This window comes from Miniopterus schreibersii (genome assembly GCF_964146895.1).
Source record: "Miniopterus schreibersii genome assembly, chromosome: 1".
Lineage (NCBI taxonomy): Eukaryota > Metazoa > Chordata > Mammalia > Chiroptera > Miniopteridae > Miniopterus > Miniopterus schreibersii.
Window position 1 is genome coordinate 59745247 of NC_138101.1, and position 27456 is coordinate 59772702.

General features: G+C 32.4%; 1 protein-coding gene across 7 annotated transcripts in view; it reads left to right on the top strand.

Moving 5' to 3' along the window:
- Positions 1 to 27456, top strand: part of RAP1GDS1 (Rap1 GTPase-GDP dissociation stimulator 1) — a 130790-nt gene that overhangs the window by 70995 nt on the left and 32339 nt on the right. For 5 of the 7 annotated variants that reach the window (XM_081138942.1, XM_081138936.1, XM_081138940.1 and 2 more), the window contains 3 exons: positions 7111 to 7257; positions 20489 to 20617; positions 25528 to 25653. In XM_081138942.1, coding sequence (XP_080995068.1) covers positions 7111 to 7257; positions 20489 to 20617; positions 25528 to 25653 — 402 coding nt within the window. The remainder of the gene's footprint in view (positions 1 to 7110; positions 7258 to 20488; positions 20618 to 25527; positions 25654 to 27456) is intronic. The other 2 variants (XM_081138937.1, XM_081138938.1) reach the window with 1 other exon arrangement.

Below are 27456 nucleotides of genomic sequence, written 5' to 3' on the forward strand. Positions count from 1 at the left end.
TAGTAGTATTTATGTCCCTACATTTAAAACGAGCCTAATTAATGGTGCAGATTGCTTTGAACTTCTTGCCCAGAATATATACATGTTCTAATTCTATCATAATAAAGTATTTGTTCTTAGAGGTTAAAAAGTGGCAGAGTAGTAGAGCCTAAAGGAAAAACCATAATGAGCTTGATTAAAATACATTTTTATAATGGCACCTTTGTAATGCTATAATTTTTTGCAAACTAATCCCCGTAAAGACTTAAGTCTTGTTTTGACTTTAAACTTCTATTCTGAATCACCTTTTTGTTCACTAAGAAAGAGCACACCAACAATTATTACTTCTAGACAGTGTAATTTTTCAGAACTGAGCAGGAAAATATTCATAACTCAACTTTACAGCTTAGCTTATAGAAAGAATTTTTTACTTATTTGCCACTAGTCTTTATAGTTTTTAGTAATATTTACTTGGGAAAAATAAAAATGATTGCCTGGTTTATAATGATTAATGATTGGAAAGCTTAAATGGCAAAATTCAAGGTTTTATTTTAATGTGTTAAAAAGAAACCCACACACAGCATATTGCTTCCTGTGTGCACAACAAGGACACAGTAGAAACAGAAATTAATAAGAGAATGTCACATATAAAAGGACATTCAGCAGTTGTGTGCTTCTCCTGCATTTTCTAGATCAGGAAACTGACACCAACAGAGGTTAAGGGCTTTCTTATGGTCAAACTTAACAAAACCCAAAGCTTAGAGAGACCTTATTATAGTTATTTTTTGTCATTACCTCAATGATATTACAATTTTTCTGATCTTAAAAACTTCTACCTTGCTTAACGCAATTCTTAAGTTAACATTTTAAATATTAGGTGACAAAGAAATTTTAATTCCCAGTACAACAACCAAGACTGGTCCTAGGATTTCATCATTAGATGCTCTTTCCATTCACATCTTTGAGACCTTAGTTTATGAAATATCAACAGCTTTCCTTACTTGAAGAGAAAAATCTTACCTTCTGTTGAAGTAAATCTCACTTTCTTCTCTTTGCCCATAATTAGCTATTGTTCTTTGCCTGTTCAAGCTTAGCTATAACTGAACTTAAATTACAATGTAAGATACTGAAAGTGATTAGAAAGAGGTGGATATAATTCTACATTTAGTAGTAGAGAGGGTAAAAATGTGAGGAAGGTTTTATCTTCTGTAGATGTCTTCTGTTTTTCCCTGAAGTAGGAATCATGGTTTCTGTTAAGAATGTAGACGTTGGTACTCACTCCTGCCTAACTTGACAGAGACTGATTTTTTTATCTTTCTAGTGTTGGTTCAATTTGTATTCAGAAAAGAGACTTCTTTCTCTTTATAGGATCTGTCTTGGGGACAGAGGTATCATGATCTTTAACTGAATTTATTGATAATGTTTAAGAATGGTTTTTATCAGTTGGGGTCAGATATAATGATATCATATAGAAATAAGAGTGGAAGCTCCAATGTACTAGAATAATAAAAAGGCCAAAAACAATACAAAGCAGAGGTTGGGAAAGGGAGGAACTTTAGGAAAGTTGGAACTATTTGGATGGATCATCATGGGCAGTGTGACAGGGACCTGTGAAAAGATTGTGCAGGCTTGTTCATGCTTATAAGGCCTGTAATTTTACAAAGTTAAAAGAGTGTGTAATTTGTTCATTCTTTACTGTGCTTCTAATTATTGTTCTTTAAAGCACATATCTAGGAGTTTTAGAAATTTCTTACTTTCAGAGTAGATCTCGATGAATGGATGTGTGACTCTCCTGAATTTTTATGTGGGTATGGAAATTGTGTTATTCTTTGCCTCTACAAGCTTCTACTAATTATATATGAAAAAGATTTTGTCTGTCGACTTCTCTCTGTTTAGTTGCATTTTGGACAGCTGTTGTATAGATTGGTCTTAATATTTAAATTCATGGATACCCTAAAAAGATTTTTTGAGAAAAGATACCAAAGAACTTTTCAAAGATGAATCTTCAAAAATTGTTTCTCAATTGATAATAAGGCCATGCTATTGTCTTGCTGAACTGAATGGCAAAGGTATTTCAGTATATCACTTTTAGTGTTTAATGAAGGAAGATTGAATTAGAATTCAGATTTCCCAAGTTTTCATTCAGAATGCTGATATTTCTTTAAACAAAGTCTCGGTTGAAATGTAAGGAAAAAGAAATGTGTTTTATGAGTTATCTTAATTCACTGATCATAATATTCTCTCTAAAGTACACACACCATAAGTCATCTGTATCTAACTGCTCAGTGCCTTAGCTTTCATTTTGGCTATCACTAACCTTAAAAGCAATCTTTAATTATGCCACTTTTAACTCTTACTATGTATGTGTGCAGCCTGTGCATAGCAACATTGTTCATTAACACTTGCAGAGTATTATGTGCAGGATGCTTTTATTGAAAACAGAGAGAGGGAGGCAGTGCACAATACATGACACTTTAGAATGTTTAGGGCGAACTCTTTTTATTTTCTAAAACTTCTTTGAAAACACAAAAGATCATTTATTCAGCAGTATATGTACACACACATACTTTCATCATTTCTGAATGTTTTTAACAAAATTTAGATGAAAGCTTATTAGTATGGTCAGCTTCTGCTATTTATTTGTCTCACAGAGTCCTAGTTTTCTCAGGTGCTGCATCATAATTAGCACAGTAACCATTCCGGGTGTCACAAGGATTATTACTTCTGGTGGGAAATAAGTAGTTTGACCAAATGGAAACATAGGGAACCAAGATCCTGTTATTGTACAAATAATTAGTGGGTAGGGGGGAAACTAATACCAAGTTTGTATGTAGGCATATTTTTTAAAATAGATTTTAGAATTTGTATTTTATACTGAGAATTTCTGAGTTTATGAAAAAGGTGATGTTTAAAACACAAAAGTGCAAAGTAGCATGAAAGTTACAGACTTAAATTATAAAAATAAATCAGTATTTTGAAAAATTAATTTTAGATAGAATTTGCTATTGCACATGATGGGCCTGTTTTACACCCAGCCCTATGCTGCCTTCCCAATTGCCCTCCTTAGTCTTTTCAAAGATTTGAACCTTCTAACATTTCTTTGGGAAAGCTCGTGATGATAGAAATGATAAAAATAATGTTGTTATAAGGTTTTTCTGTAAACATGAATATTAAAAAGTTTCAGAATTTGCTCCAGTCATACTATTACATACATTTTATAGCCAGTTTCTACTAGCGACTTGGCACTCTCTTTTCCTTTTCCTTTTCCTTTCAAATTCTAATATCTCTGCATGTATCTATTTCTCTCTTTCTCTTAAACTGTTCTGGGTTTCTTTTTTCAAATACATGCTGAATACTCTTGATACTAAATCAACTGCCTTACTGAACGTACAGAAAAGTGACTGTCAACAAAGACCTGCTCCTTGTATATTCTGGAATAGTTCCTACCTCACCCATCAAATTGCCTAAACTTAAAAAATCAAATAATACCCAAGTAGTAGTGAAGGGGTGAGCAGCAGAGCTCACACACTACTGGAGGAAATGTACACTGGCTTTGGAAATCTGTATAAGATATGCAGGTTGTATAAACCAACTGTCTACGAATTATAAATAATAGCTCAAACCTAGGACCATCCAAGTATTAATCAGCAAAAGAACAAATAATTGTGATGTGTTCATACAGTGAATCTTGTACAACAAGAAAGCGTATAACAGAGTAGATGAATTTTACAAACATGATGTTGAGTGTAAGAAGGTAGGCACAAAACAAATACAACGTGATTTCATTGAAATAAAGTTCTAAAAAACAAGCCTAAACTATATTGTGGTGGTTAAAACATAAAGAAAAGTGCACATGTATGTATGTGTGCGTGCGTGCGTGCATTCATGCTCACATTCACCCTCAAAGTCAATGTCAATTTACCAAAATCTAGCCAAAGGCCCCAGTCATTCAATAAATACTGTGTGCCTACTGAGGCATTTGCTGCCCGTAAGGAGGAATAACCTATTTAGGGAAACAAGTAAAATCTGAAATTAGCATACACTGTAATCACGATAGTTGTATTCAGTGGTGTTTTTATATCCTTTCCTTGGCCTTAGTATATAACTTATACCTGATAATGAAATACCAACTTGGTAACATTTTAAAATATTTATTTGCGAGGCATAATAACCATGACATAAACATTTTACTGCTTCCTACTTTTGGCTACTGAAGAGTAATGGAAGTGCAGTACCTCTTTAGATTTAAAGCCCCGCTCTTACCTAGTGTGAAGGACGTTCATATTTATGCTGGAAACTAGTCTGTGTGACAGGTCATTATTGAAGAATGCAGCAGGCTTAAGGAGTTGGTGGGCTGCTCTTTACCCAGTGGTTGGATGCTTCATAATTATGGAAAATGAAGATAATAAATTTTATTTCTAGAGGTAACTACTCAGGATTCTTCACAATTAGAAGTTACTTATGAAAGTAGTTAAAAGTGAACCTACATTCAGGGATCTGGAATTTTGGGGTAAAGAACCTTTTGGAAATTATTTTTAAACAAACAATAATATTACTTATTTTAATATCATAACATAAATCTATAGAACTACCTTGACTGGAAAAACAGTTTATATGGACATGTGCAGTGACAGATTGTCTTAATATGTATTTTAAATAATTTGTAAGGTGCCTTTAAAAACTTTCTCTTTTGCTGGTTTTGGTAAAGTAAAAGAAAATAGAATTATAATTTATTTCTTTGCAGATTCTTTAAAATATTTTAGTAAAAATTCTCTTTAACCTTATTCCCCTCTCTGATTAGTCAAAAGAAGGGGGGGAGGGATGAAGGAAGGGTGCGTATGAACATTCCTCGGATGGAGGTTAATATTTTTTCAACTCAGATATCTAATATGTGCGCTTGGCTTTTCTTCTCAAATTTGGTGGTAATGTAATTTCTAATACAGAGCTTGAGTTTATTCTCTCCAACCAACTTAATAGCAGATGAATGAAGAGCTGTGTTGTAGACAACCCAAACAAGGCTGGGAGGGAGGAAGGGAATGGAAGAAGGAAGCAAAGAAAGAAAAACACTGTGGCTCTGTAACACAGATAGGTAATTTGCCTTCTAATTGTAGTTATATTCTTAATTATTGCATTATTAAATTAGATGAACAAAGTTGCTGAATAAAAGGTGATTTTTTTTTTAACACCGAATAGCTGAGTATTGAGAGGAATCCAGCTTAGCTTTTAAAATTCACTGCAAATAGAATCTAAGGCTCATAGTTTTCTAAGCCTTAGTTTTCTAGTACATGAAATTAAGGCTTAGTTAGTTATTCTCTTAAGATTTCTAAATCCAAAGCATACATGATTTATATTTTGAAAGCCCATATTTATTCAGCAATGGGAATAAGAAACTACTTGAGCTTTACAATTTAGGGATGGGATATACTGTATATTCATATTATTGAAAGTCTGAACTTTTAGATTTGTAATTCTAATGTTCAGTTTTCTCCAGCATCACCCAGTTATAAATTGCCTAACAATTTAGACAATTTATAATGTTATTAGATAATAAAACTTTGGAAATGAAATTTCTAAATTAAATATAACCAACTTTCTTGCCTAGCTCATCTGACTAGTTACCCCAGCAATTAAGAATTTTCTGTGATCCTTATTAGCTGATTAGCACAGGACCCTGTTCTGCATATCTAACAATGCAATAAAGTGGACATGAACTAAGTGAACAAAACTCTTTTCATCTTAGTATAGATTTTCTTAAAATTTACCAAAATTATGAAGCCAAGTATATATGAGGCACTGCTCTATAAGTTGTGTGTATATGGGTGTGTATCCTACAAGAAATGATATATATCGTTTCACTGTCTAATATAATTTGGCACTGATCATATATATATATTACCAGAGTTTCAGTTCTTAGGAAAATGAAAATCTTCTATTCACTAACTTTGTAGCTTTAATTCCTTGGTGAGCCATTTCTTTTACTGATCCTTTCTTTATGCTTCTATAGCTGCACTGTCCAGTGTTACAAGTCCCTAGCCAGATTAGGCTATTTGAGCAGTTAAAATGTGGTTACTCTGAAATGACATGTAACTGTAAGTGTAAAATACACCTGTATTTCAAAGATTTATATTACAAAGAATAGAATGTAAAATATTTCATTAATAATTTGTATGTTGATTGCATTTTGGGATTATCATATTCTAGATATATTGGATTGAATGAACTATATTTCTAAAATGAATTTTTAAACTGTTTCTTTTTAAATTTTAATGTGGCTACTAGTAAATTTAAATTCTGTATGTGGCTTACATTTGTGGCTCTCATATTTCTGTTGGACAGCACTTTTCCTATAGTCTACCATATCTTATATAAGGAAATCAGATTTAGAAAGACACATTTTTCATCTCTTTCCATTCTTATGTTCAAAGATTAGAAAGTATTGTAAAGCTATTTATATGTTCCAACAGTTAAAAGACATCTGGTCCATATAACATAATGTATGTTTGACCATCATTTGACCACTAGTTGTAGTGTTGAAGAATATTGGTGTGTTCTAGATTGGAGAGAATAAGGAAAAGTGAAACACAAACTACCAAGAATTGAAAAAAGGAATGTGCTTATGGACTATAGAAAATGTCATTAAAAAGACCCTAGTCCTAATATTTAGGCATTATATATTGTGATCTAGAATTATACTGTGACACAGTTTTCTTTGATAATACCTAACTTTTAAAACCACTGATAGAAAGATATTAGTGGTTTCCAAGGTGAGAAAAAAATTCCAATAGAATATTAGTTCCTAGTTTTTACTCAGAATTATCATTTGTGAAAGAGGAGGGGGAAAATTTCATGTTATAGTCATAAACTCTTAAGACACAGAGTTCTTTAAGCTCCTATAAGATGACAATGCAAATAATCTTCTCTTAGAAAGTGATTGTCTCTTTTCCCCATCCCAACTCCCATTTTCATGTTTATTTGTTTTGTTTTGTATTTACAGAAAGACATTTAATGCCCTTCTTAGGTTTATTTTCTATTTACTCACTAAATAAGGAATAACACTGTTATGTTTGTATTTGAAATTGTAAGGTACATTTCTTTTTTCTTTTATTTTTAATATAACTCTTTGTTTTACAGATGAGGGCAGAAGTGCAGTTGACCAAGCAGGTGGTGCACAGATTGTAATTGACCATTTAAGGTCACTGTGCAGTAAAACAGATCCCGCCAGTGAGAAGCTCTTGACTGTCTTTTGTGGCATGCTGATGAACTATAGCAATGAGAATGGTAAACAAAATTGAAAACTTGCTTTATCTCGGGGGGAAAATTAAAAATCATCATTACTATAGCAAAAACCAAAAATATTTGGAAAAATTATGAACAAAATTCATAAGTGACATTTAATAATTAGTCAACATAAAATTACAATATTTGAAAAACAGAATGGTCTAATTTATTAAATGAGACTAGTTTTTGAAGGGTTACCCATAATAACCAATACTCAAAACATAATGGTATGGTTTAAGATTTCTTGCTATGATATGAGCATTTTAAAAGTAAACTATTAAAATAGCTTTGCCCTAGCCCTGTGGCTCAGTTGTGTATGAACGTGGTTCCGTACATGTACACCAAAAGGTGGCGGGTTCAATTTCCTGTCAGGGCACACACCTAGGTTGTGGGTTTGATCCCAGTCAGGGTGCATACAGGAGACAATTGATCGATGCTTCTCTCTCTTTCCTTTCCTCTCTAAAAAATCAATGAAAACATATCCTCAGTTGAGGATTAAAAAAAAAATAACTTCATGTTTATTTATTATATTAATACCAAGAGTAGCTTTAAAACATAAACACTGTCTTTATAAATAAAATTAGTTTATCTAGATACTAGATTTAGTTGTAAGAATAAAAATATCTTTTAATAAAATCTGGCATTATGAAAATAAAGTTCAGAGCAATTGCAGATGTCTGATTTGAGAAATTTAATAAGTGCTTGTAGCCTATATGGTTGTTAATCAAGTGAACATAAAAAGAGTGACATGAAGACTTCACCGTACTTTTAAATTGCACAAAAAATTCATTTATTATTTTATATGAAGTACTTCATGGGTCAAATGTTAAAATTCTAGTAGCTTCCTAGAATAGAAATCAGGTCTTTCTGTGGTTTATTCCATAATGCCATTTAAATTACAGTCTGTGACAGAGACATTTTACTTGTATATTGAGCATGCACTATTATTCTTTACTTTTTGTGGTTTTTTTTGAAACAAGGCCCTTTAGGCATATTTTTTATTTTTTCACTTAGTAGTCATGAGTTCAAAGAAATATTCTCAGTAATTGAAAAAGAAAAAGATAAACATTGATGACACATGGCTACGGACATTTGGCCTTGGTGTTGGAGACAGTAGCAAGGGGCAGGGACTGTAGCCCTTGTCCCATTGTGAAAGGGGAGAACCTATACTCCCTTCTCAAGCCAGTTGTTTATGGCAATTTGGTCAAACTGGCAAATCTTTTCATTTGGGGGGGGGGGGGTAAATTGAAAACCTAGCTTTTCATGTGACATCTGAATTTTAAATGTTAGATTGCATTTGCTTTTTTAGCACTTACAAGCTAAACAGTGTTTCCTTGGGTTACATCGTGTCCAAGGGACACAAGTTTTAAACCTGAGTTAAATTTGTCCATAGTAATAATAATAATAAATAGTTTTCTTTCATCAAATGGCTTTTCTATTAAACTCAAGCTAATAATAAGTGATAGTCTTTGTTATAGGGTCAGTTACTTCTATTTTTCTTGACCTCTCATGGACTCATTTTTGAAGAGAAAATGTCCTAACTGTGAATGAGAGACACAAACTACAGAGTCTGGGTAATCTACAAAATGAATGGCTAGTTCCTAAATAATTTAAATTTGACCACAAACCACAGGTATCTGAACTGTAATAATAAATCATTGACCAATTGTTCATGTTGCTTCCTTTCTCTTCAGCTTTATTCAGGCTTGGATACCTGAGAAGGTACAAGTGCTAAGTGGGAGAATGGTTCAGAAAAATAAATGAAAGAAACTAGTCATGAAGTTATAGCAGCTTTGGGTATAAAAGAATTACTCTTGTTATATACATCTAAACTGGTTGTCCTTTGAGGAAGCTGTTGCTCAAAAGCCTCTATAAAAGCATATCACATGGCCAGATGGTCTTCAAAAACATCACTAATTTTAATCCAAAGGAGACTTAGATTGAGTCCATGGTATAGGATATCGCAATGTGTAGAGAAGTGTACTGAGAAGATCACAATTAAAAACAAGAGTTCACAGTCAAAATGTGTATGTAATATATTTCTTCTGTTGGAGTGGAGTTTTTTCCTGGTGTGCAAGTGTTCCCGAGAAATAACTTAGATACTTTGGAAAGCTATTTTAGCTTTCCTTAGAACATTATTGGAGCAGTGGTGTTCTTGTTTTATTATTCTAAGAGCTGCAATTTAAATGCAGCTTTTCAAAACTTACTAGATAAAATAGAAGTAATTTTTAGTATTTTAAAGAACAAATGCCAAACTTATAACCATCTCCTTTTTTCTGCTTCCTTTTATATTTGTCTGTCAGGGGGATCATAAATTATGATCCCCATGACACTTTTTCTTTGTGACACTATTTAACTTAAACTTTATTCTTTTTTGTTTTGCATAATTATTAAGCATCTTTGTTTTGTGTGTCAATTATTTATTTTTTTTAAATATGTGTTTAAAGAATTTCCAACTTAAGTACTAGATCTTCTTGGCTAACTTTAGGTCATTTGGTATTGATCCTATCCACCTAGATGAGTCACTGAAACAAAAAACAGTAAAACTTTATGAAATTTAGGAGTCCCTTTTTATTAGCACTGATAAACAAAGTTCCTTTTTATATGTATTTACTATTGAATTTCAGTATACAAGCCTCTGCTCCTTTGTGAGTAGAATAATTGGGTGATTTTTCTAACAGAAAAATGAACTCTGCCCATGGACCCAGTAACTTGAGAGTTATTCTTTAACTCCATAGATAAAAAATTTTTAAATACAGAGATAAGTACTAGAAATGGTCACAAAGACGCACCAACATAGTTTCTCCGACAGGAACATTTCAAATTGTTTATTAGTCCCAAAAGTGGATTGACACCAGACTGAAACTTAGGATATATTAATTTCTGTCCATATAGTGGACAACCCTGATTATACTCAATTTTTAAATCCATTAAATAGGGAATAAAACAAGTTTCCTACACACATGCAAGACAGATATATTATGAAAATGCGTACTTGGCAAAGGCATTTTTGTATTCTTTGATAAACCTGTATAAAGCTCACGGTTCATGAGTTTTCAAACTTTTGAATGAACTCAAGACTATATGCTACAAGCTGAATATATTCTTTTGTATCCTTGTTGGTGAAGCAATTAAAACATTTTATACCCAGGTAGGTGTGGAATATCTGAATAGAAAAAGTTATAATTACTTAGCCAGAAAAGTCATATCAATAATACTGTATAAATAAAATCACATTTAAATAGAATAAGACAAAACATATTTTTCAGTTTTTCAATAAATTTCAAATTTACCCTTTTGGGGGGAATCATGCCTGTTTTTCCAGTGATAAAAAAGCACTCTTCAATTCTGTGACCCTCTAAAATAGTCTTGAGTATTTGACAGTTGTGGTTAGAAAAAAGTATATTGACAATTTGATATCCAATTTGAGGAAATGTACTAAATTTTCTTCATCTAGTTACAACTATAACATTTTAGTTATTTTATAAACAAGGAACTCAAACCTATTACTGTAGATATTTTTGTCTCATTAATTTCTTGAATATTATTTTTCCGAGCTTTGGTTACCCAATGCCAAAACATTGTAGTGAAGACCGAAAATTTTGTTCATATATCCAGCTGTTTTCAGATATAACATCATTTTTGCATATAGTAGGAGCTTGGAAAAATATTTATTAGTCGAATTTTCTGGATACTTAGTATTGTCCAAAATTTTTTAATTAACAAATTCAAAACTTGGAAGAAAAATGTTATTGGAATACATTTTCTCATTAAATAAATTAGAAGCCTTGTAAACTCTTGCCGACTGTATTAGCTGATGTTCCCTATTCATATACATAGCAGTAGCAGAAAGTGGCATTGAAATCATGCTGATAGTAACAGTACTGAATCTTTGGTTAAAAAGTTACCATAGGTGATCCAGAAACTTGATAAATCTGCACAAGTATACTGGAAAGTTGATTGCAATTTGAATAGAAACAAACCAGTAGTCTAAAGCAGCAATTTTTTCAACCCGTTTCATGTCATGGCACACATAAACTAATTACTAAAATTCTGTGGCACACCAAGAAATATATTTTTTGCCAATCTGACAAATAAAATAGGTATAATTTTGATTCATCCACACCAGACAACTATTGTTGTGTTGGCTGTTGTCATTTTTTTATTTGACAATCTAAAGCAGAAGAGGTCAGTGCCCCTGTCTGAATAGTCAGGTATTGCATGTTTTAAAAGTTCTTGCAAAGCACCAGCATGATTTAACACCTTGTTAGGAATTTCTTGGTGGTCACCATTTTTATTATATTACAAGTAACAGTTGTTAATCAATAAATATCAAAAACTCTATTATTGAGACATTAATCTTTTTCTTAATACAACTATGCTAGAGACATAAAATACAGGAAGAAATCTGTTATAACTCTAACCGAAATTAACAATGATAATAAGCATTAAAGCAACGACTGTAGTTACTTATTTTACAAAAACTATGCCATAAGAGGAAAAACTAGGAAATAAACATTCCATAAAGAAAGGAAATACTAGTTTCCTTCTAAAATGAGTAACATGATATACACAGTCTGTGACTGGCTTCTTCATGTGACCTATATCATATGTAAGGTATATGTGTATGTAACGATTTTTACATATAGAGCTGATTTTTCTCAAATATCTTAATAACTCCATTACTGTGTTTTTTTTGTGTGGTTCCTGAAATCTCTCCAGGGTATTCTCATGATAATTCTCACATTTATTTGCAGTGTGGACTTAATGATAACCGAACTGTGGTTAAAAGGAGACCATCTGTACAATTTATGAAATGCAGCTCATGGGATATATTATTGGAGCATACAATAATTGAATTTATATAATAAGTCTGATACTTAAATTCAGTTGTTGAAAATAGGCCTGTAGAGTATTTTCTCTCCTGATTTCACTTAATATATAATTAATTTCATTTCAACCAATAGCAACAATTTCACAGTTTTGATCATATGATTATTCATTTTCCTAGTGAACTCAGTTCAATAACTTGGCTTGCTTATTTTTTTCTTCATAATTAAAATAGGACGAATAGAAATTATAGGAATAATTACATATAGGAGTAGTTTTGATTAAAAATTAAAAAACATTTTGGCCCTGAGTATATTCTTATGTTTTGGTATTTACATTTCCTAGATGTTAGATGTTTAGAAAACGATTTGCTTTGCATGAGCAAGGAATTATTCCCAAAGTTTACTTACGATGGGTATAAGCTAATAATTCCGTGTATTTTCTGAATACTAAGAACACTTTACCTAACATTAAGGGAAACAAACAAAAAAATTCAAAATGTAAAATTTTATTTTTTCTATTCATTGTCTTTTAAAAATTATATTAATTTTCTAATATACTATTTCAGTTCATCGTTTTCTGTTTATAAAGGCACTGGGCATGCACTTTTAAGTTTGCATCTTTTGAAGCCCAAGTTGTCAAATTAAAGTACTCTGGTGTGTTAAACAAAGTGTGTAAATGATTTTTATCGTGTAGCTGAAAAGTTTAAAAAAAAATCAATTATTTACTAAATGTTTTCTTTGTAAAAACTGTCTGGATTTTTACTGTTTAGCAAGCTGATTAGCAAGCTCCAATTAGAGCTTGCTAATTAATTTACTTGAAGGAGGTTACATTCAGGAAATTCTGCTGTAAATGTTATTTTCAACAAATTGTTTTGTTGAAGGTCAGAGCAGTTAGTTGTTCTTGTACCTTCTGTTAATTTTGCCGATTAAAATTGACCAATTAGACAAGGTTAGCTTTTGATCAGAATCCTCCTAAATGATTACTATAATAATGTTGTTACTTAATGGACAGGCTAAGAACTGGGTTGTGGTAGAGGTATACCAAATGCACATTTTGGTTTGATTGCACATGGTCAGGTATTGACATTAATATTCAGCTTTGGCCATTATAGAATGAACTTCTGAATGAAAGAATCTGAAATTTTATTGTAAAAATATGAAATTATTGTTATAGTTATTTTGTTAATGATACAAAGTTTGGCATTATATTACAGAAATAATACTTTCTCAGATTGTCAGCTTTTAGATGGTTTCTGATCATGATAGTGCATTCAGCATTTTGATATTGAGTAGATACCCAATTTTAACTGAGGGCAATGGAATAACAAAATATGTTTAGGGTTCCTCATTCCCTAAGATGTTTTTCTTTTTTCAATTTGCTTTATCTCTGGACTAGAGAATCATAGATGTTACTGAATATTATTTTTGATACTTCTTCATAGTGAATATTTGAGGTGGCAGAGTTGGCTTTCTGATTTTAACTCATCAGAAGATGTAGAAAATTCCCAAATTGGACTTTTTCTTGAAAGACTCAAGGCCCAAATGGAATTAAGTAACTAAAAATTAAAAACAGCTCCTAACATTTATTTTTTTTCACGTTGTAAATTCTAAAGAGAATAAATAATCTGTTATTCTTCCTTAGTTTTTTTCCATTTGTATATTTTCACTATCATTAGTTATTGCCACATTTTAATATTTCATAAGTATACCTTTACATTTCAACTGACTGATAGGATTTCAACTGTGAAGCACATAGATTTTCTCTATATATGGAATGATTATTTATATTTGAAAATTAATATTTAGATAGTAACTAAAATGGAAAGGCCGTGCCTTGTTTTTATTATTGATATCACTGCACTATTGAAATATGATGGTATCAAAGCATATGAGTATTGACCATACACAAGTTGTGAAGCCAGAGATAAATAATGGATTTTGGCCAAATATCAGTCTCTTTAATTTAGACCACTTAAAATATTCATTCAGAGAGAAACTCAAGGCAGAAATGTATCATTTATAAAGTGACTTGTATGAAAATTAGTAATCCTGATTTCTCACTACAGATAAAATCCAGTTAACATCAAAATGCCTATATTTTATTTATGTAAATTTTAAATTAAGTACTGTTTGAAAAATGGGTATTGGCTAGAAATCAGAAATCTTTAGTTATGCAGCTGTCTTAATACAGTTTGTGTGTTGCTAAATAACTTCTATGTAATTTTAAAGTGTAAAACTTAATCATAGTAATAATGTTCCAGGGTAACTAGTAATATTTGCTTTTTTTAAAACAGTGAGTAAATCTTTTTGTAAAACAGTTTTTATATTAAACACGTTTGTAAGATATACATGCTGTAATGTAAATTAACCTGACATTTAGCTTAATTTGCTGTACAAAAATTTAGTTTTAAATTTATACATACTGTAGATATGGCTTTTCTCTCAGCACTGCCATATGAGAGCAGAGACTGGATTTATTTCTCTAAGTGAGAGCTGCTTAAACAGCTGGCAGCAGCCCCCTTTTAAAACAAACACACACAAATCTAGTTTTAACCTTTAAAAGACCAATTTCTTTGTGAGATGAAAGTGCAGAGTTTTCTTTAATCAGAGTAGATATATCTGTAGAAATTTTCTTTGTAGCAGTATTCATTATAACAAGAGTTCATCTGTAGTAAATAATATAACCTGCAATGAGTCTAGACCAAAAAAAATCTAGGTTAAGACATAATCACTATAGATGTCACTGGATTGAGAAGAGTAAATGAGTATGCCTCTTAAGAATAATGAAACGTTTTTTTCTTCCTCTTGTGATTTGTGCTTTGGGGTTTTCTTGTTGCTGTTGTTTTGCATTACACTCACGTAATTTGGTCCTTTATCTCTTAGAAGTTTTATAAGAGGGAAATTTTGCCTTGTAGAGACTTTCATTTTCAGAACCCAGAAAAAAACTTCTGAATTCTTTTATATTTTTCATTGTTAACTTTTAGAAAGCAAGGAATGTGTAAATGTATTGTTTTAAACCTCTGGTATTCTCAATTCTACTGAATCTTGAGTCTCTTTTTTTCCTTTGAAATTTCTGTCTGTCATTAAAATGTATAACCTGGGGCTTAAGTTACTGGGGTAATCTTGGTGCAAAACACATAATGCACATTTTGTGTAAAGAAGGCTTTTAAATAATTGATTTGAAGTTAATTTTAATCATGTAAACATTTTTAGTTTTATATGCTCAACACGAGTTTAGAATAACAGCTCTTCACATTCCTTATCAATCAACGAAAGGACACTCAAGTAATAAAGCCACTGAAAAGGAAGTTTTTACTTCTACCTGCACTTGTGTGTGTATAAAGTTTTTAACCATGAGTCATCCTCTTAGTAGCTGTATTTAAAAAGTCAGTTTACTTTTGAGTGTTATAATAGATCTGTAACTTGCTTAATTTAAGCTCATAAGTTTTACTTCACAGTTATATCATTTCTAATTTATCTTTTCTTGGAAATAAAGCTGTAAACGCAGCAATTAGTTAAGGGCAATTTTTTTCTGCCTTTATTATGCCGAAATGATTTTTCGCAAATTTGTATTAAAACGTCTCATCAAGATTTATATTTGCTTGTTTTTATTGTTCCAACTGTACATAATTCATCTAACTGTAGATGGGGTTTTATTGTGAACCTGTAAATAGAACAGACACTTTTTATACTATGAGTAATATATATACCATATGCACATACTAATGTGGAGACAGTGCGTTTTGAATGGTGTATGTTATTTTAAGTTTCATCATTCATTAAGTCCTACTTACCAGTAAGTTAATAGTTTTATAACATTGTCTGTAAGGGCCTTTTCTTAGGAATAAGATGAACACGTGCTATATAATCTTCTTAAGAAAGGTTTACTTTTTAGTAATTGATCAACATCAGTTGAGTTACTGGAATTCTTGGCATACTTTTCTGGACCTATAATCTATCTATACCAATGTTTTTAAACATTAAACTTAAAACTCAGGGGGAAAAAGGTTCTTCAACTTGAGATCTTCTCTCCAGATCTCCATTCTTTGGAGTTTCCATGGGTGTGACCTGAAGAACTTGGAACCATTGAAATTCAAATGTAGGTAGGTAAGTGTTCACACCAGCGCATGCATTGATTGCCTTATATCTCTTTGTATATGCATCTGTATTGCACCCTTTCAGTGCCTTTCTTTCTCTTCCTCCCCATAGATCATGTAGGGCTTGTGTCATCTTGATATTATGTAATTGTGTAATTCTGTATTTTGGTCAGTATTTGTCTGTGATGTGTGTCAGGAGCAATTTTTAAATGTCTTGAGATGTTTGACATCGTGCTGTCTAAAGACTGTTACACATAACTGTGTGCTATGTATGGGTCTGGGTCACATTTTTTGTGAATTCACAAACACAATACGTGAATTGTGTCTGTTGAGTTCTGAATGAACATTCCTCTGAAATTGCTGATATTCATTGAGGGATGCAAAAAGTCTCATTGGTGCATTATTCGCTTACTCTCTCAAATGTATCTAGAGAATGGGAACTATTTCTGGTTCTAAGAATTTCTTCCAGTTAGTCTTTGACTTAAAAATCATACTCCTGATACCATTCATAATAAATAGCATGAGTGTCAGCTACTATCCTTTGAAGTCCATTCACAACCTCCTTTTGGGCAAATAAAAAAAAAGTGATTAAACTTAGTCATTTGCTTCCAGTGAAAAGAATTAATACTAATTTGTTCCACACAAATAGGATTCCTATTTAGCCCTCTCCCCCAAATATTTATTGCTAGCATACTAAGTTGTAACCAAAATAGGCAAATGGACTCAGTCATGGAATATTGTCCTAGGCTTAAGTAGAGTTTCTACTCAAATAAGCAAAATTAGTTCAGGTGCCTATTGTAATTTTGCTCAAAGTATCTGAGCACTAAAATCTAGGATTTCTAGTATGTTTTTTATTTAATTTTTTTATTATCACATATTATCAAACACATCATAGAATTACAGAATCTCTTTTCCATGGTTTTTTATTTTTTGTGTGTGTGTTTTTATATGTGTCTATCTTCTATAAAAATTAGATAATTCTTTGGTTCTTAAACTTTTGTCTCAGGACTCTTAGACACTTAAAAATTACTGAAAACTTAAAAGAACTTTTGTTTATATGTATATATGAGTAATATCAATATTTTACTGTAGTAGAAATTTAAGTTGAGATGTTTTTAAAATTATTTAGTACTGCATTTAAAAATAATAAAAGCCCACTATATGTTAACATAAATAATATTTTTATGAAAAACAGCTTTTAAAAATTAAAAATGCTAAAAATAGCATTTATTTTACTGTGTGTGATGGTGAAGAATATAATGACTGCTAATAAAATTTGATGCCACTGACTGCTTTCATACTAAAGCCCCAGCAGTTTACCCTCCAGTGTGTTTCCACCATCATTGTAAATGTCAATACGGTGAACAAGGCAAACAAAAATCTTTGTAAATTTATGAAAGTAATTTTGACTTTATGATCCATGAAAGGGTTTTGGGGATTCCACTTTGAGAACCATGTTCTAGGATGCCTGCTTATCTTGAAATGAAAATTTGTATCAACCTGTTTGAGTAAATTATTTTTTCTTCTTCTGGGCCGTCATTACTCAAGTCTTTTTGCTTGCAATTGGTGTGAACAGACTTTAGAGTTATTTGAGTGTAAATGTTAGTTAGCATCATAGAATTAAATAGTAAAGAAAGCACCTAAGTGCTCTAAAATGAGCCTCTCCATTGGATAGCTATACATTTTTCTCTTTATACTTGTGTGTGGTATGTGTGTTGTATGTGAGTATACAATTAATTTGGCTCCTACGTAGCAGTAAAACATCTTCATGAAAGCAACATGATTTTTTTGAATTATGGTGATTCACACCATATGCCATTGTGCTAAGCCACATTTTTTCCTGATCTATCACAGTTTCAAATATTACTGCTTCAATTTGTATGCCAAAGATTGTATGGAACTCTGAAACATTTCTTAACTTTTTGTCCCTCTTTTCCTTGGAACCAAAACTCATAATATTGTAAAAGTAGTCCAAGCCCTACCAGTTTTGCTCAGTGGTTAGAGCGTTGGCCTGTGGACTGAAGGGTCCTGGGTTCGATTCCGGCCAAGGGCATGTACCTCGGTTGCAGGCTCAATCCCCGGATCCCCGGCCCCAGTCGGGGCTCATGCGGGAGGCAACCAATTGATGTGTCTCTCTCACATCAATGTTCCTCTCTCTCTCTCCCTCTTCTCTCTCCCTGCTTCCACTCTCTCTGAAAAGCAATGGAAAAAATATCCTTGAGTGAGAATTAAAAAAAAAAAGAAAAGTCCACGAAAGTGGTAGAGATGCCAAGTTAGAACATGAACATCATCTTCCAAGTGGATTCTCCTGTTATCTCCTTTGTAAAATGTATTCCTGTGATGTCCCCGGACTGTTGGGTTTTTATAGTTTGTACCAACAGTACTGAGGGTTTGTGTGATGCTTACATATATGCAGATATATAGTGGAGTTTGACTCACACTCAATGCATGCGCTAGTGCTCACGCTTACATACCTGAAATTTAATGATTCAACAGCTCTGCCGTATTTGAAGAGGTAGTCAAAATGAATAAATAAATAAGTGAAAGTTTATAATACTGCTAAAGAACAAGGATCTGCAGAGGTGACTCAATAATAAGGAACTCTTATCTACTGGTAAGTAATCCAAATAATTTCTAACTTGGAAAGCTTCTTGGTGCATGATCATTATAAATACTGTAACCATATACAGGTATTCTGCCAATATAACATACAGGTATAATACTATACTCTATAACAAGTAATTTGCCTGTAAGATACTTTTTGTGAGTCATTCATTAGTTGCTGAATTGTATAGTTAGAAAAAACATTGAATATCAAAAACATAAAACCAAATCATTTTGTTGAATATATTATTTTATTTCTCTCTCTCTTTAGAACAGACTTAATAATTCCATTGCAAAATTTGAAATTGTTTTAGACTATTTGAACTCTAAATGTAAACTTCCCTTTTTCTGAGGCCTGCTTTCTATTCTTGTTTTGGTAATAGGCCCCTTTTTAGTATAGATGGGCCCCCACAACTGTACCACATAATATTTGTAAGTAACCACTCAGCAGTTTCCAGGGGCATCAGCCTCTGTTGGCTGTCTCTTCATATTTCACTCTAAAAGCAGGAAAAATTAACTATAGAGACCACCAGGCAAATAATCAGCTGGCATGTGATACAGCTCAACCCTGTCTTTATGTTTTTTGCTGGTGATCACCCAAGCACCTCCTTATCCATAGGTTAACTATAAAGAGTGATAAAGAGATTAGTAGGCAAACTCAAGGGAAGCATGCTATGAGGGAAATTTGTTTTGTATTCAACAGATTTTTATCTGTAGATTCCCAGTAGGTAACTTAATAGAATTGGAGAAAATTATTTGCTAGAAAATGGCATATAATTTTTAAAAGAAAAGAAATTTTGAAAGCATCCCTGTATCTTTGGATGAACCAGTTATTAACAGGAACTTTGTGTTTTGCATAGACATGTGAGTGTTTATGTCTTTCTTAGCTTATTCTAAAAGGCAGTACTTTTGGTTTATATACTTTCAGTTTTGTTATAGGTATTCTGTTGTAGATGAAGAGCCAGTATGGAAATCCAAGTCATGTTAAGTACTTTAAAACCTATTAGTTTCTTAGAAAATGAAGACAAGCAGTGATGACAAAGCCATATTGACCTCATTCTCTTTGCTTCTCAAGCCAAATTTCCCTTTCTTTGCTAAGATGATTGTTACTATTATTAAACAACAATTTGAAAAGAAAAACATTTTAAGTAACCCTTTCTTTCCTTGTTAAAACTACTTTTCATCCTAGCAGTCATGGAAGAATGCTCTGCTGCAGTTACTCAAACAATAATTTTTGTGAATTACATACTTTCTATATTTTATTAAGTAATTGTAATTGTCTTCTCTTGGTCTTTATTAAAACTTGCTTTTTAAAATGCTTTTCATATACTCTGATTTCCTGTAATACAGATGTTATCTGTCTAACCTTTTTATTTAAAAACCAATGGTAATGTTTAATCATTTATACATCTTTAAAGCCTGCTCTGTAAAGATATAAGACCCTGCTTTTTCAAAAATACTGTTTGACATATTATTTGAATTATTTTTATTTCTAAATTTCTTTTAATGGAAAAGATTCAAGACTCAACTCTTCTGAACTAATGTCTTAAAATTTTTCAAGACAATTATGCGAATGGACTTAATCTTACTTTACTGTAATTGAAATAGTATTTAGTTTGCAGTAGAGAAAATAAGAGGTGTTTTTCTTACTAATGTCTGTTTGGTACATAAACACTATTCTTTGTTTTGTTGTTACAGATTCCCTTCAAGCTCAGCTTATCAATATGGGTGTTATTCCTACCTTAGTGAAATTACTGGGCATCCACTGCCAAAATGCAGCTCTTACAGAAATGTGTCTTGTTGCATTTGGCAATTTAGCGGAACTTGGTAAGTCCTAGTCATGAACCACTAATGTAATTAACCTATTAATGTACTTAAATAAATTTTTCTTTAGATATTAACAACATGGAAATCCATTTAGATTATATTAGTTTATTTCTTTGAGGCATGGTAGATATTTGCTTCGATGTTAAAGAAATGTAGATCCAATTATATCTTATGACTGTATCATTTAAAATTGAGAGCTACTTTGTTTCCCTAATTATTTTATCTATTGAGGTTTAAATGTTACACTTATATATTATTTAATAGAGTTGAACATTTAAAATGATCTCCCTTGACTTTATTATTTTTACATGAGGGATCGCCTTAAAATCAAATAATTGTATTTCCAGGGCAAAAATAAAGGACTTCATAATTTATTACATTGTCAAGTGAAAAGGAATCTATCAGACTATGGTTCTTCCTTCTCTTTTAACAGAATCCCTAAAAATGATAGGGGACTTTTTCATAAGAATATATTTGTAATGGAATATACAAAGTTATGAGAAATCCTTGAAAATCAGAAGGCAGGCAGAAGCAGACCAGTGCTGGAAATAGTCCAGTCATAGCAGAGAGGAGGACTGATAACCCCAGCATCCCCATCTCTTCTCTTTGTTTTATTTTCCTCTATATCATGTATAGTAAGTACCCTTTCTTCTCTCCTTCCCGTGATTCTTGATAGAAAGTTACAACTTCTAGTTCGAATCTAGCGCACAACTATGTTCATAATAAATTATTTATTATGGGGACAGTGAAACCAAATGGTATTTTGTCATAGCTAAATATAATAGCTACAGCAAAAAACAAATCTATTAATTACCCCCATTTTATAAGTAAATAAACAGAAGCACCAGAATCTAAACTTGGATTTTCTAACTGAAAGTTCATGCCCTTACACACTGCTCATTAAAATCTTGATTTCAGTACTTTACTTTTGCTTTGACTTCAAGTTAAAAGAATAGGGATTATCACAGTTAATTTTTAAAAGTCATTCTTTTTCAGTGGGTTCATCTGCTGGTATTTGCGAATCTTCTTTCTTCTGCTTTTCTTGTTTTTCGTACTGTTTCATTATTTCCGTTATTCAAGTAAGACTAAGAATAAAAGAATATTTACTTTTCACAGGTTATTATTTTCCATTATTAAAACGGAATGTGAGAGTTTGTGTTCAGTATAGTTTGTAGAAATAAAACAGAAATTGTGTTAAAATCCTTGATAATGTCAAAACTTTATAATGGAAACATAAACAACATTTAGTATGAATTGCCTCTGTTGAGGAATCAGGATTTGTTTGGGAGATTTCGTAGACCACCTAAATTCACTTTGATATGCCACGGCCTGGGCCTAAATCCACCTCCCTGGTCTATATTAAAAAATGGATATGCACCCAGTTTAGTTCAGCCCAGTTTCATACTCTGTTCCCAGCTGTTAATGCCCTTTCCCCATTTGGAGGGAAAAAGGAGAAAAGAGAATCTTCCTTTATTTACTAAGATTTTTAGAGTTTATATCATGAGTCTTGTGCCCATGCATAAGGTTATACATCAACACCAAAGTAGAACATGTGTGCCCCAGAATACTTTTTCTCTCTTCAGTGGGCTTTACTGCCTGTGAGTTAACAAATCACACAGTATTATTTTTATTGACACAAGTATCAAGTTCATATCACATTCCTGGTAGTACGAGTATGGAATTTTGTTACACTATCGTAAATCTAAAGTACATAATTTTCTAGATTAGAAGGGTCTGTCAAATGCCTAGCATAATGGATGAAAATAGGCCCCGACCGTGGCATATCAATGAAATTTTAGAATAATGGGGACGAAGAGGACATTTTACAAGCATTGTATACAAAAGACTGTGAATCAGTACCCATCAAATGTCCCAAAACAACACTGGCAGCCAGAAGACAATGGAGTTACAATAAAGACAGTGTCAAACATGAACACCTCAGAAAATTGATATATTTCATACCTTTCCTTTGCAAACTGCTGGAAGACATGTTCCACCAGAACAAGGGATTTAAATTACGAAAGAAGACAACATAGGAATCTGGATACGAGATATCCAATAGAAAACATAAATTCCTGGTAATGTGGTCACATGAGAGGCCCAAATGGTCTATGTTCAAAGAGCAACCAGTCCAGATTAGAAAAAAATCAGAAGGCTGATGGAGTCAGGGTTGGGGAAATCCTTATAGGAGATGAAATTGATTGAATGCCTAAAGTGAATGCTCTTAGTAAGAGATGATTAGACAACCGATGGAGAGTTTGGAGTTGAATTAATGATAAGAACTTAGAAAACTAAACAAATGAGAAAGTAATAATTCCAGGGAAAATGAAATAGTGTATTATTAAAATACAAATAATTGATATAACCAAAATAATTAGAGTGAGACTATGGAGGGATATGGTAGAGATGGGGAGAAAATAAGAAAGCTGATGCTTTACCTTTCATAGAAGAAAGTCAATCAAAAATACCTAAAACTAAAAATCAAAAAGTGACAATACAAATGTTATTTAAAGATGTGGCGATAAATACCAATGAATTGGCTAGAAGAGCTTTATGTGCTTGCTCCTTAGGGAGAAGAAATGGGGGAGAAGGACTGCATTCTATTGGTAATATAAATTATTAGGACTATTTGAACTCATGTATTATCATGATAAAAGCCCTTAGAAAATGAAACGGCTTGCTAAAGGCCGGTTAAGGACCCATGGCATTTAATTAAAATATAATGTCCAAATCATGCTTCATGCTGCCTTTTCTCTCAATCCACCTGCAGGATAAGTACAGATTTTGTTCTTTAATTTTTGTATTAATCATAGTACATTTGTTTCCTTGTGCTGGCAAATGGCCTGCATTACTTAGCAGCAGATTTGTGTTTTTTCTTTCTCTTTTAAAGTTGAATTTGCAGTATTTTTATTTGATGTTGACAGAACCTAACTCTTCTGTTAATTTACTTGTTCATTCAGTCACACATTCATTCAATTTCCTTTGAACACTTGCTGTGTACTGGACACTATACTGTACACCCTGTTTTGTTTTTAAATATATATATTTTTTATTTCAGAGAGAGAGGGAGAGAGAAACATCAATGATGAGAGAGTCTTTGATCTGTTGCCTCCTGCACACCCCCTGCTGGGGATTGAGCCCTCATCCTGGGCATGTGTCCTGACGGAATCGAACCTTGATCTCCTGAATCATAGGTTGATGCTCAACCGCTGAGCCATGCTGGCCGGGCTACAATGTGTTTTTTGTAGTTAAAATAATATACAGTGTCCCTGCCCTCAAGGATCTTACAGTTTAGTCAGTGATACGGAATTTTTTTAATGAATTTACAAATAAATAAGCATATCGTTATAAATTATGATAATTGCTAGTATGAGAAATTAATGAGGTCAGGGACTAATTTAAATTAGAGGCATAGACTCTAGGTGGGAAAGAGCATTTTCAGACAGTCAAGATTTCAAAATGTTTACTTCCCATGCACAATATATAGTAGCTTTCTCAGGAGGATGCCTTCACTAAAACAAAACAAGTGAAGGTAAAAGTATATAATGGAGTATCTCATACAGGAAGGAAAAGAAAGGAGTCATCAGAATTATTATGAGAAATTCCAGGATGTCAGCTATACCCCCAAAACAGAGCAACCAGTGCAGATTGAATTTGTTCAGAATTTTTTTTTTTTAAAGAAACTTCTAGATAAATTAATAGCATATCTGATGCAGCAAAAGAAATTGAGAAGATAATTAGAGAAAAATGGAAATGGATTCCAGTTGTATTTTGGAGGCAGATTGGTAGACTTTGGTAATCCATTGTATGTAGGGTTGAATGAGAACAAGTGAGAAGTGACTCCCAGGTTTCTACCGACATAGGTGAATAGAAAAAGTGTTCAGTTACCAAGTTAAGGAAGTCTGGAGGAAGAATAGAAATCAGGGTAATATCAGAAGTCCATTTTAGACATTGAGTTTGAATGCTAGAGATATTTAAATGGAGATGTCAGTGACCAGTCAAATAAATAGTGTGGAGTCCAGAAGAGGGCTAGAGAGATGGTTGTGTAAGTATTAACATACAAGGACTGTTTTGATACAGTGGAAAATAATTACATTGCCTAGGGTAAAACTAAGGACCAAAAAGGTAAGAAAGCAAAGAATCAAACCCCAAGGAACTGGAATTTATAGAGGTCTGGTGGGAAAGGAGGAACAAGCAAAGGATACTGCAGAGAGTAGATGTGGGCCAAAACTAGCTTGAAGTGGGTTTAGGACGCTTGTGAGTTAAGAAAGTAGAGTGTGTGTAAGCAATGCTATCGAGAAACTTGTTTGTGAAAGTGAACAGAGATGGATGGTATTTGCAGAAAAGTGGAGTAGAGGGAAGGTGTTTGTTTTTTTATATTGCTTTTTTATGTGAGGCTTAGAGTGTAGAGGAGAGGTTGGAGATGTGAAAGAGGCAATAATGAAGGGGACACCCAGTATATGTGAAGAATTGATTGGTCTTTAATAATAGGCATGCCAGGATACTGCAGTGCAAACACACACCATTTTAATGGTATAAAGATCAGATCATAAGTCACCTTTAATTCAGCCATGTAAAGTTCAGTCTGTTCTGAGTAATAATTTTTTTTTCTTTGACTAAAAGCCTTGAAACTGAATTTAAAACTTAGTGATTTTATTGTTGCTATGGTTACCTGTGTATAATGCTAGTGAACATTTTTTAAAGCCTTGAATATAATTGGGTTATAACATTTTCTTTAAAACCTTAGACATTTTTTCTTCTCGGGAGCATTAAAGAATGGATTTGATTATTTCTGTATTTGAAGGGTGTTTGTCAGTAGTGTTATAAAATAACCAAGTATTGAAAGTAATTGGAAACAATTTCTGGGTTTAATTTTGTTTGCATACACTAAACTTTATTTTTTTTGGCAGAGTCCAGTAAAGAACAGTTTGCCAGTACAAACATTGCTGAAGAGCTGGTAAAACTCTTCAAGAAACAAATAGAACATGATAAGAGGGAAATGATTTTTGAAGTCCTTGCTCCTTTGGCAGAAAATGGTGAGAAAATAAATGTACCTCTTGATTATTTTTTTTAATCATCTAGGCTTTTTCTGGGTTTTTTTCTAACATTTAATTGTCAGCTAGTTAATTGTTTTATTAATGATACAAGTTTGATTTTTGGATATCTCTGATGTCAGCTACATTATCTACTTCATAACTAAATACCTGCATTGGCCAAAGCTACTGTCCAAGTTCCTTTAACTTGAAAATCCTGGCAAAGATGGTTCTGTAGCTTACACATTCTTATGCCAGTCTGGAAAAGGCAGCTGAGAGCCTGAACTCCACTTATGTACACTTGCAGAGCAAAGGGGATAAAAGTTGGAGTTCTAGGCCTGTCAACAGTGTGGACACTGGCAAACTACTACTGTTTGGGCAAAAAAAAATCTTAAGGGGTACACCCAAGGAATAAGAGTGAATTAGAGTAAATAAACCATCCCATATAAATAATTTTTCAAGTATAGTGTCTAGCACATAATCAAAGAGGACTAGACATATATGGAGATGACATTGTAAGCAAGAACCAGAACTAAGAACAGGCAACAGCAGCAAACCTTCAGATCCTGGAATTATTAGACATTGACTCAGAATAGATATGCTTATTATGTTCAAAGAGTTAAAAGCAGGTTTGAAAATTTTAGAAGGAAACTGAAAACTATAAAATATGACATGGCAGATTTGAAAAAAACACAATTGGAAATTCCTGTATTGAAAAATACAACCCAAATTAAGAACTTAATGGATGGATTTCCTGTCAGATTAAATGTAGTTGAATTAGAGAACCAGTGAACTGGATGATAGGTTGAAAGGAAATCCAGAAATAAAAGACCAATATACATAAAACAGAGAATAAAATTAGCAGCTTTCATATACATTTTTTGGAGTCCCGAAGAGGGTGGAGAGCAGAGGATTTATTTAAAGAAATTTTGGTAGAGAATTTACCAGAAATTATGAAAGATATCAAAGATCCGAGAAGCCAAATGAATCTAAAACATAATAAAAAAAGAACTCTACATTTAGATATATCATATTGAAATTGTAGAAAAACCAATGACAAAAATCTTAAAGTAGCCAAGAAAAAAATAGCTTATTTTAAAAGGGGCAACATTTCAACTGACAACTAACTTCTTGACAGCAACAATGAAAACCAGATGACAGTGAAACAACATCTATGTACTGAAAGAAAATAAGACCAACCTAGAATTCTAAACACAGTGAAATACTCTTCAAAAATGAAGGCAAAATAAAGTTATTTTCAGATGAAAAGCTGAGAAAGTTCACCACCAATATACTCTCAGTAAAGGAAATTTTAACGGGTATTTGTCAGAAGGAAAATCCTTCCAGAAGGAAGATCCTAGATACATGGGAGAATAAAGAGCAAAAATCTAGTAGATACATAGATAAATTTCATGAACATTGAATATATAAAATAAAAACAATTTATGGTGAAGTTTAAAATATATATGTATATAATATATACCACAATATGAATATATAAATCTTGGAGGAGGTGAAAGGTGTTAAAGAGTCCCAAGACCCTTGTATTATCTGGAGGAAAGTATTAGTAGACTCTGATTATTCAAAGATTTCAACTTTTAAGGTGACTATTAAAATAATTTTTAAAAACTATCTGTAATTATCAAACTAATGAAAGGATTTATGGAAAGATTTTTTTAAAAAAACAAACAAAACTCTTCATCCAGAATAATAGAAGAGAGGAGAGGAAAGGGACCATGGAAAAGGGGGGGGGTACAAATAGGGCATAAAAATATACTAGATTTAAGACAGTGTTTCAGTAATTAT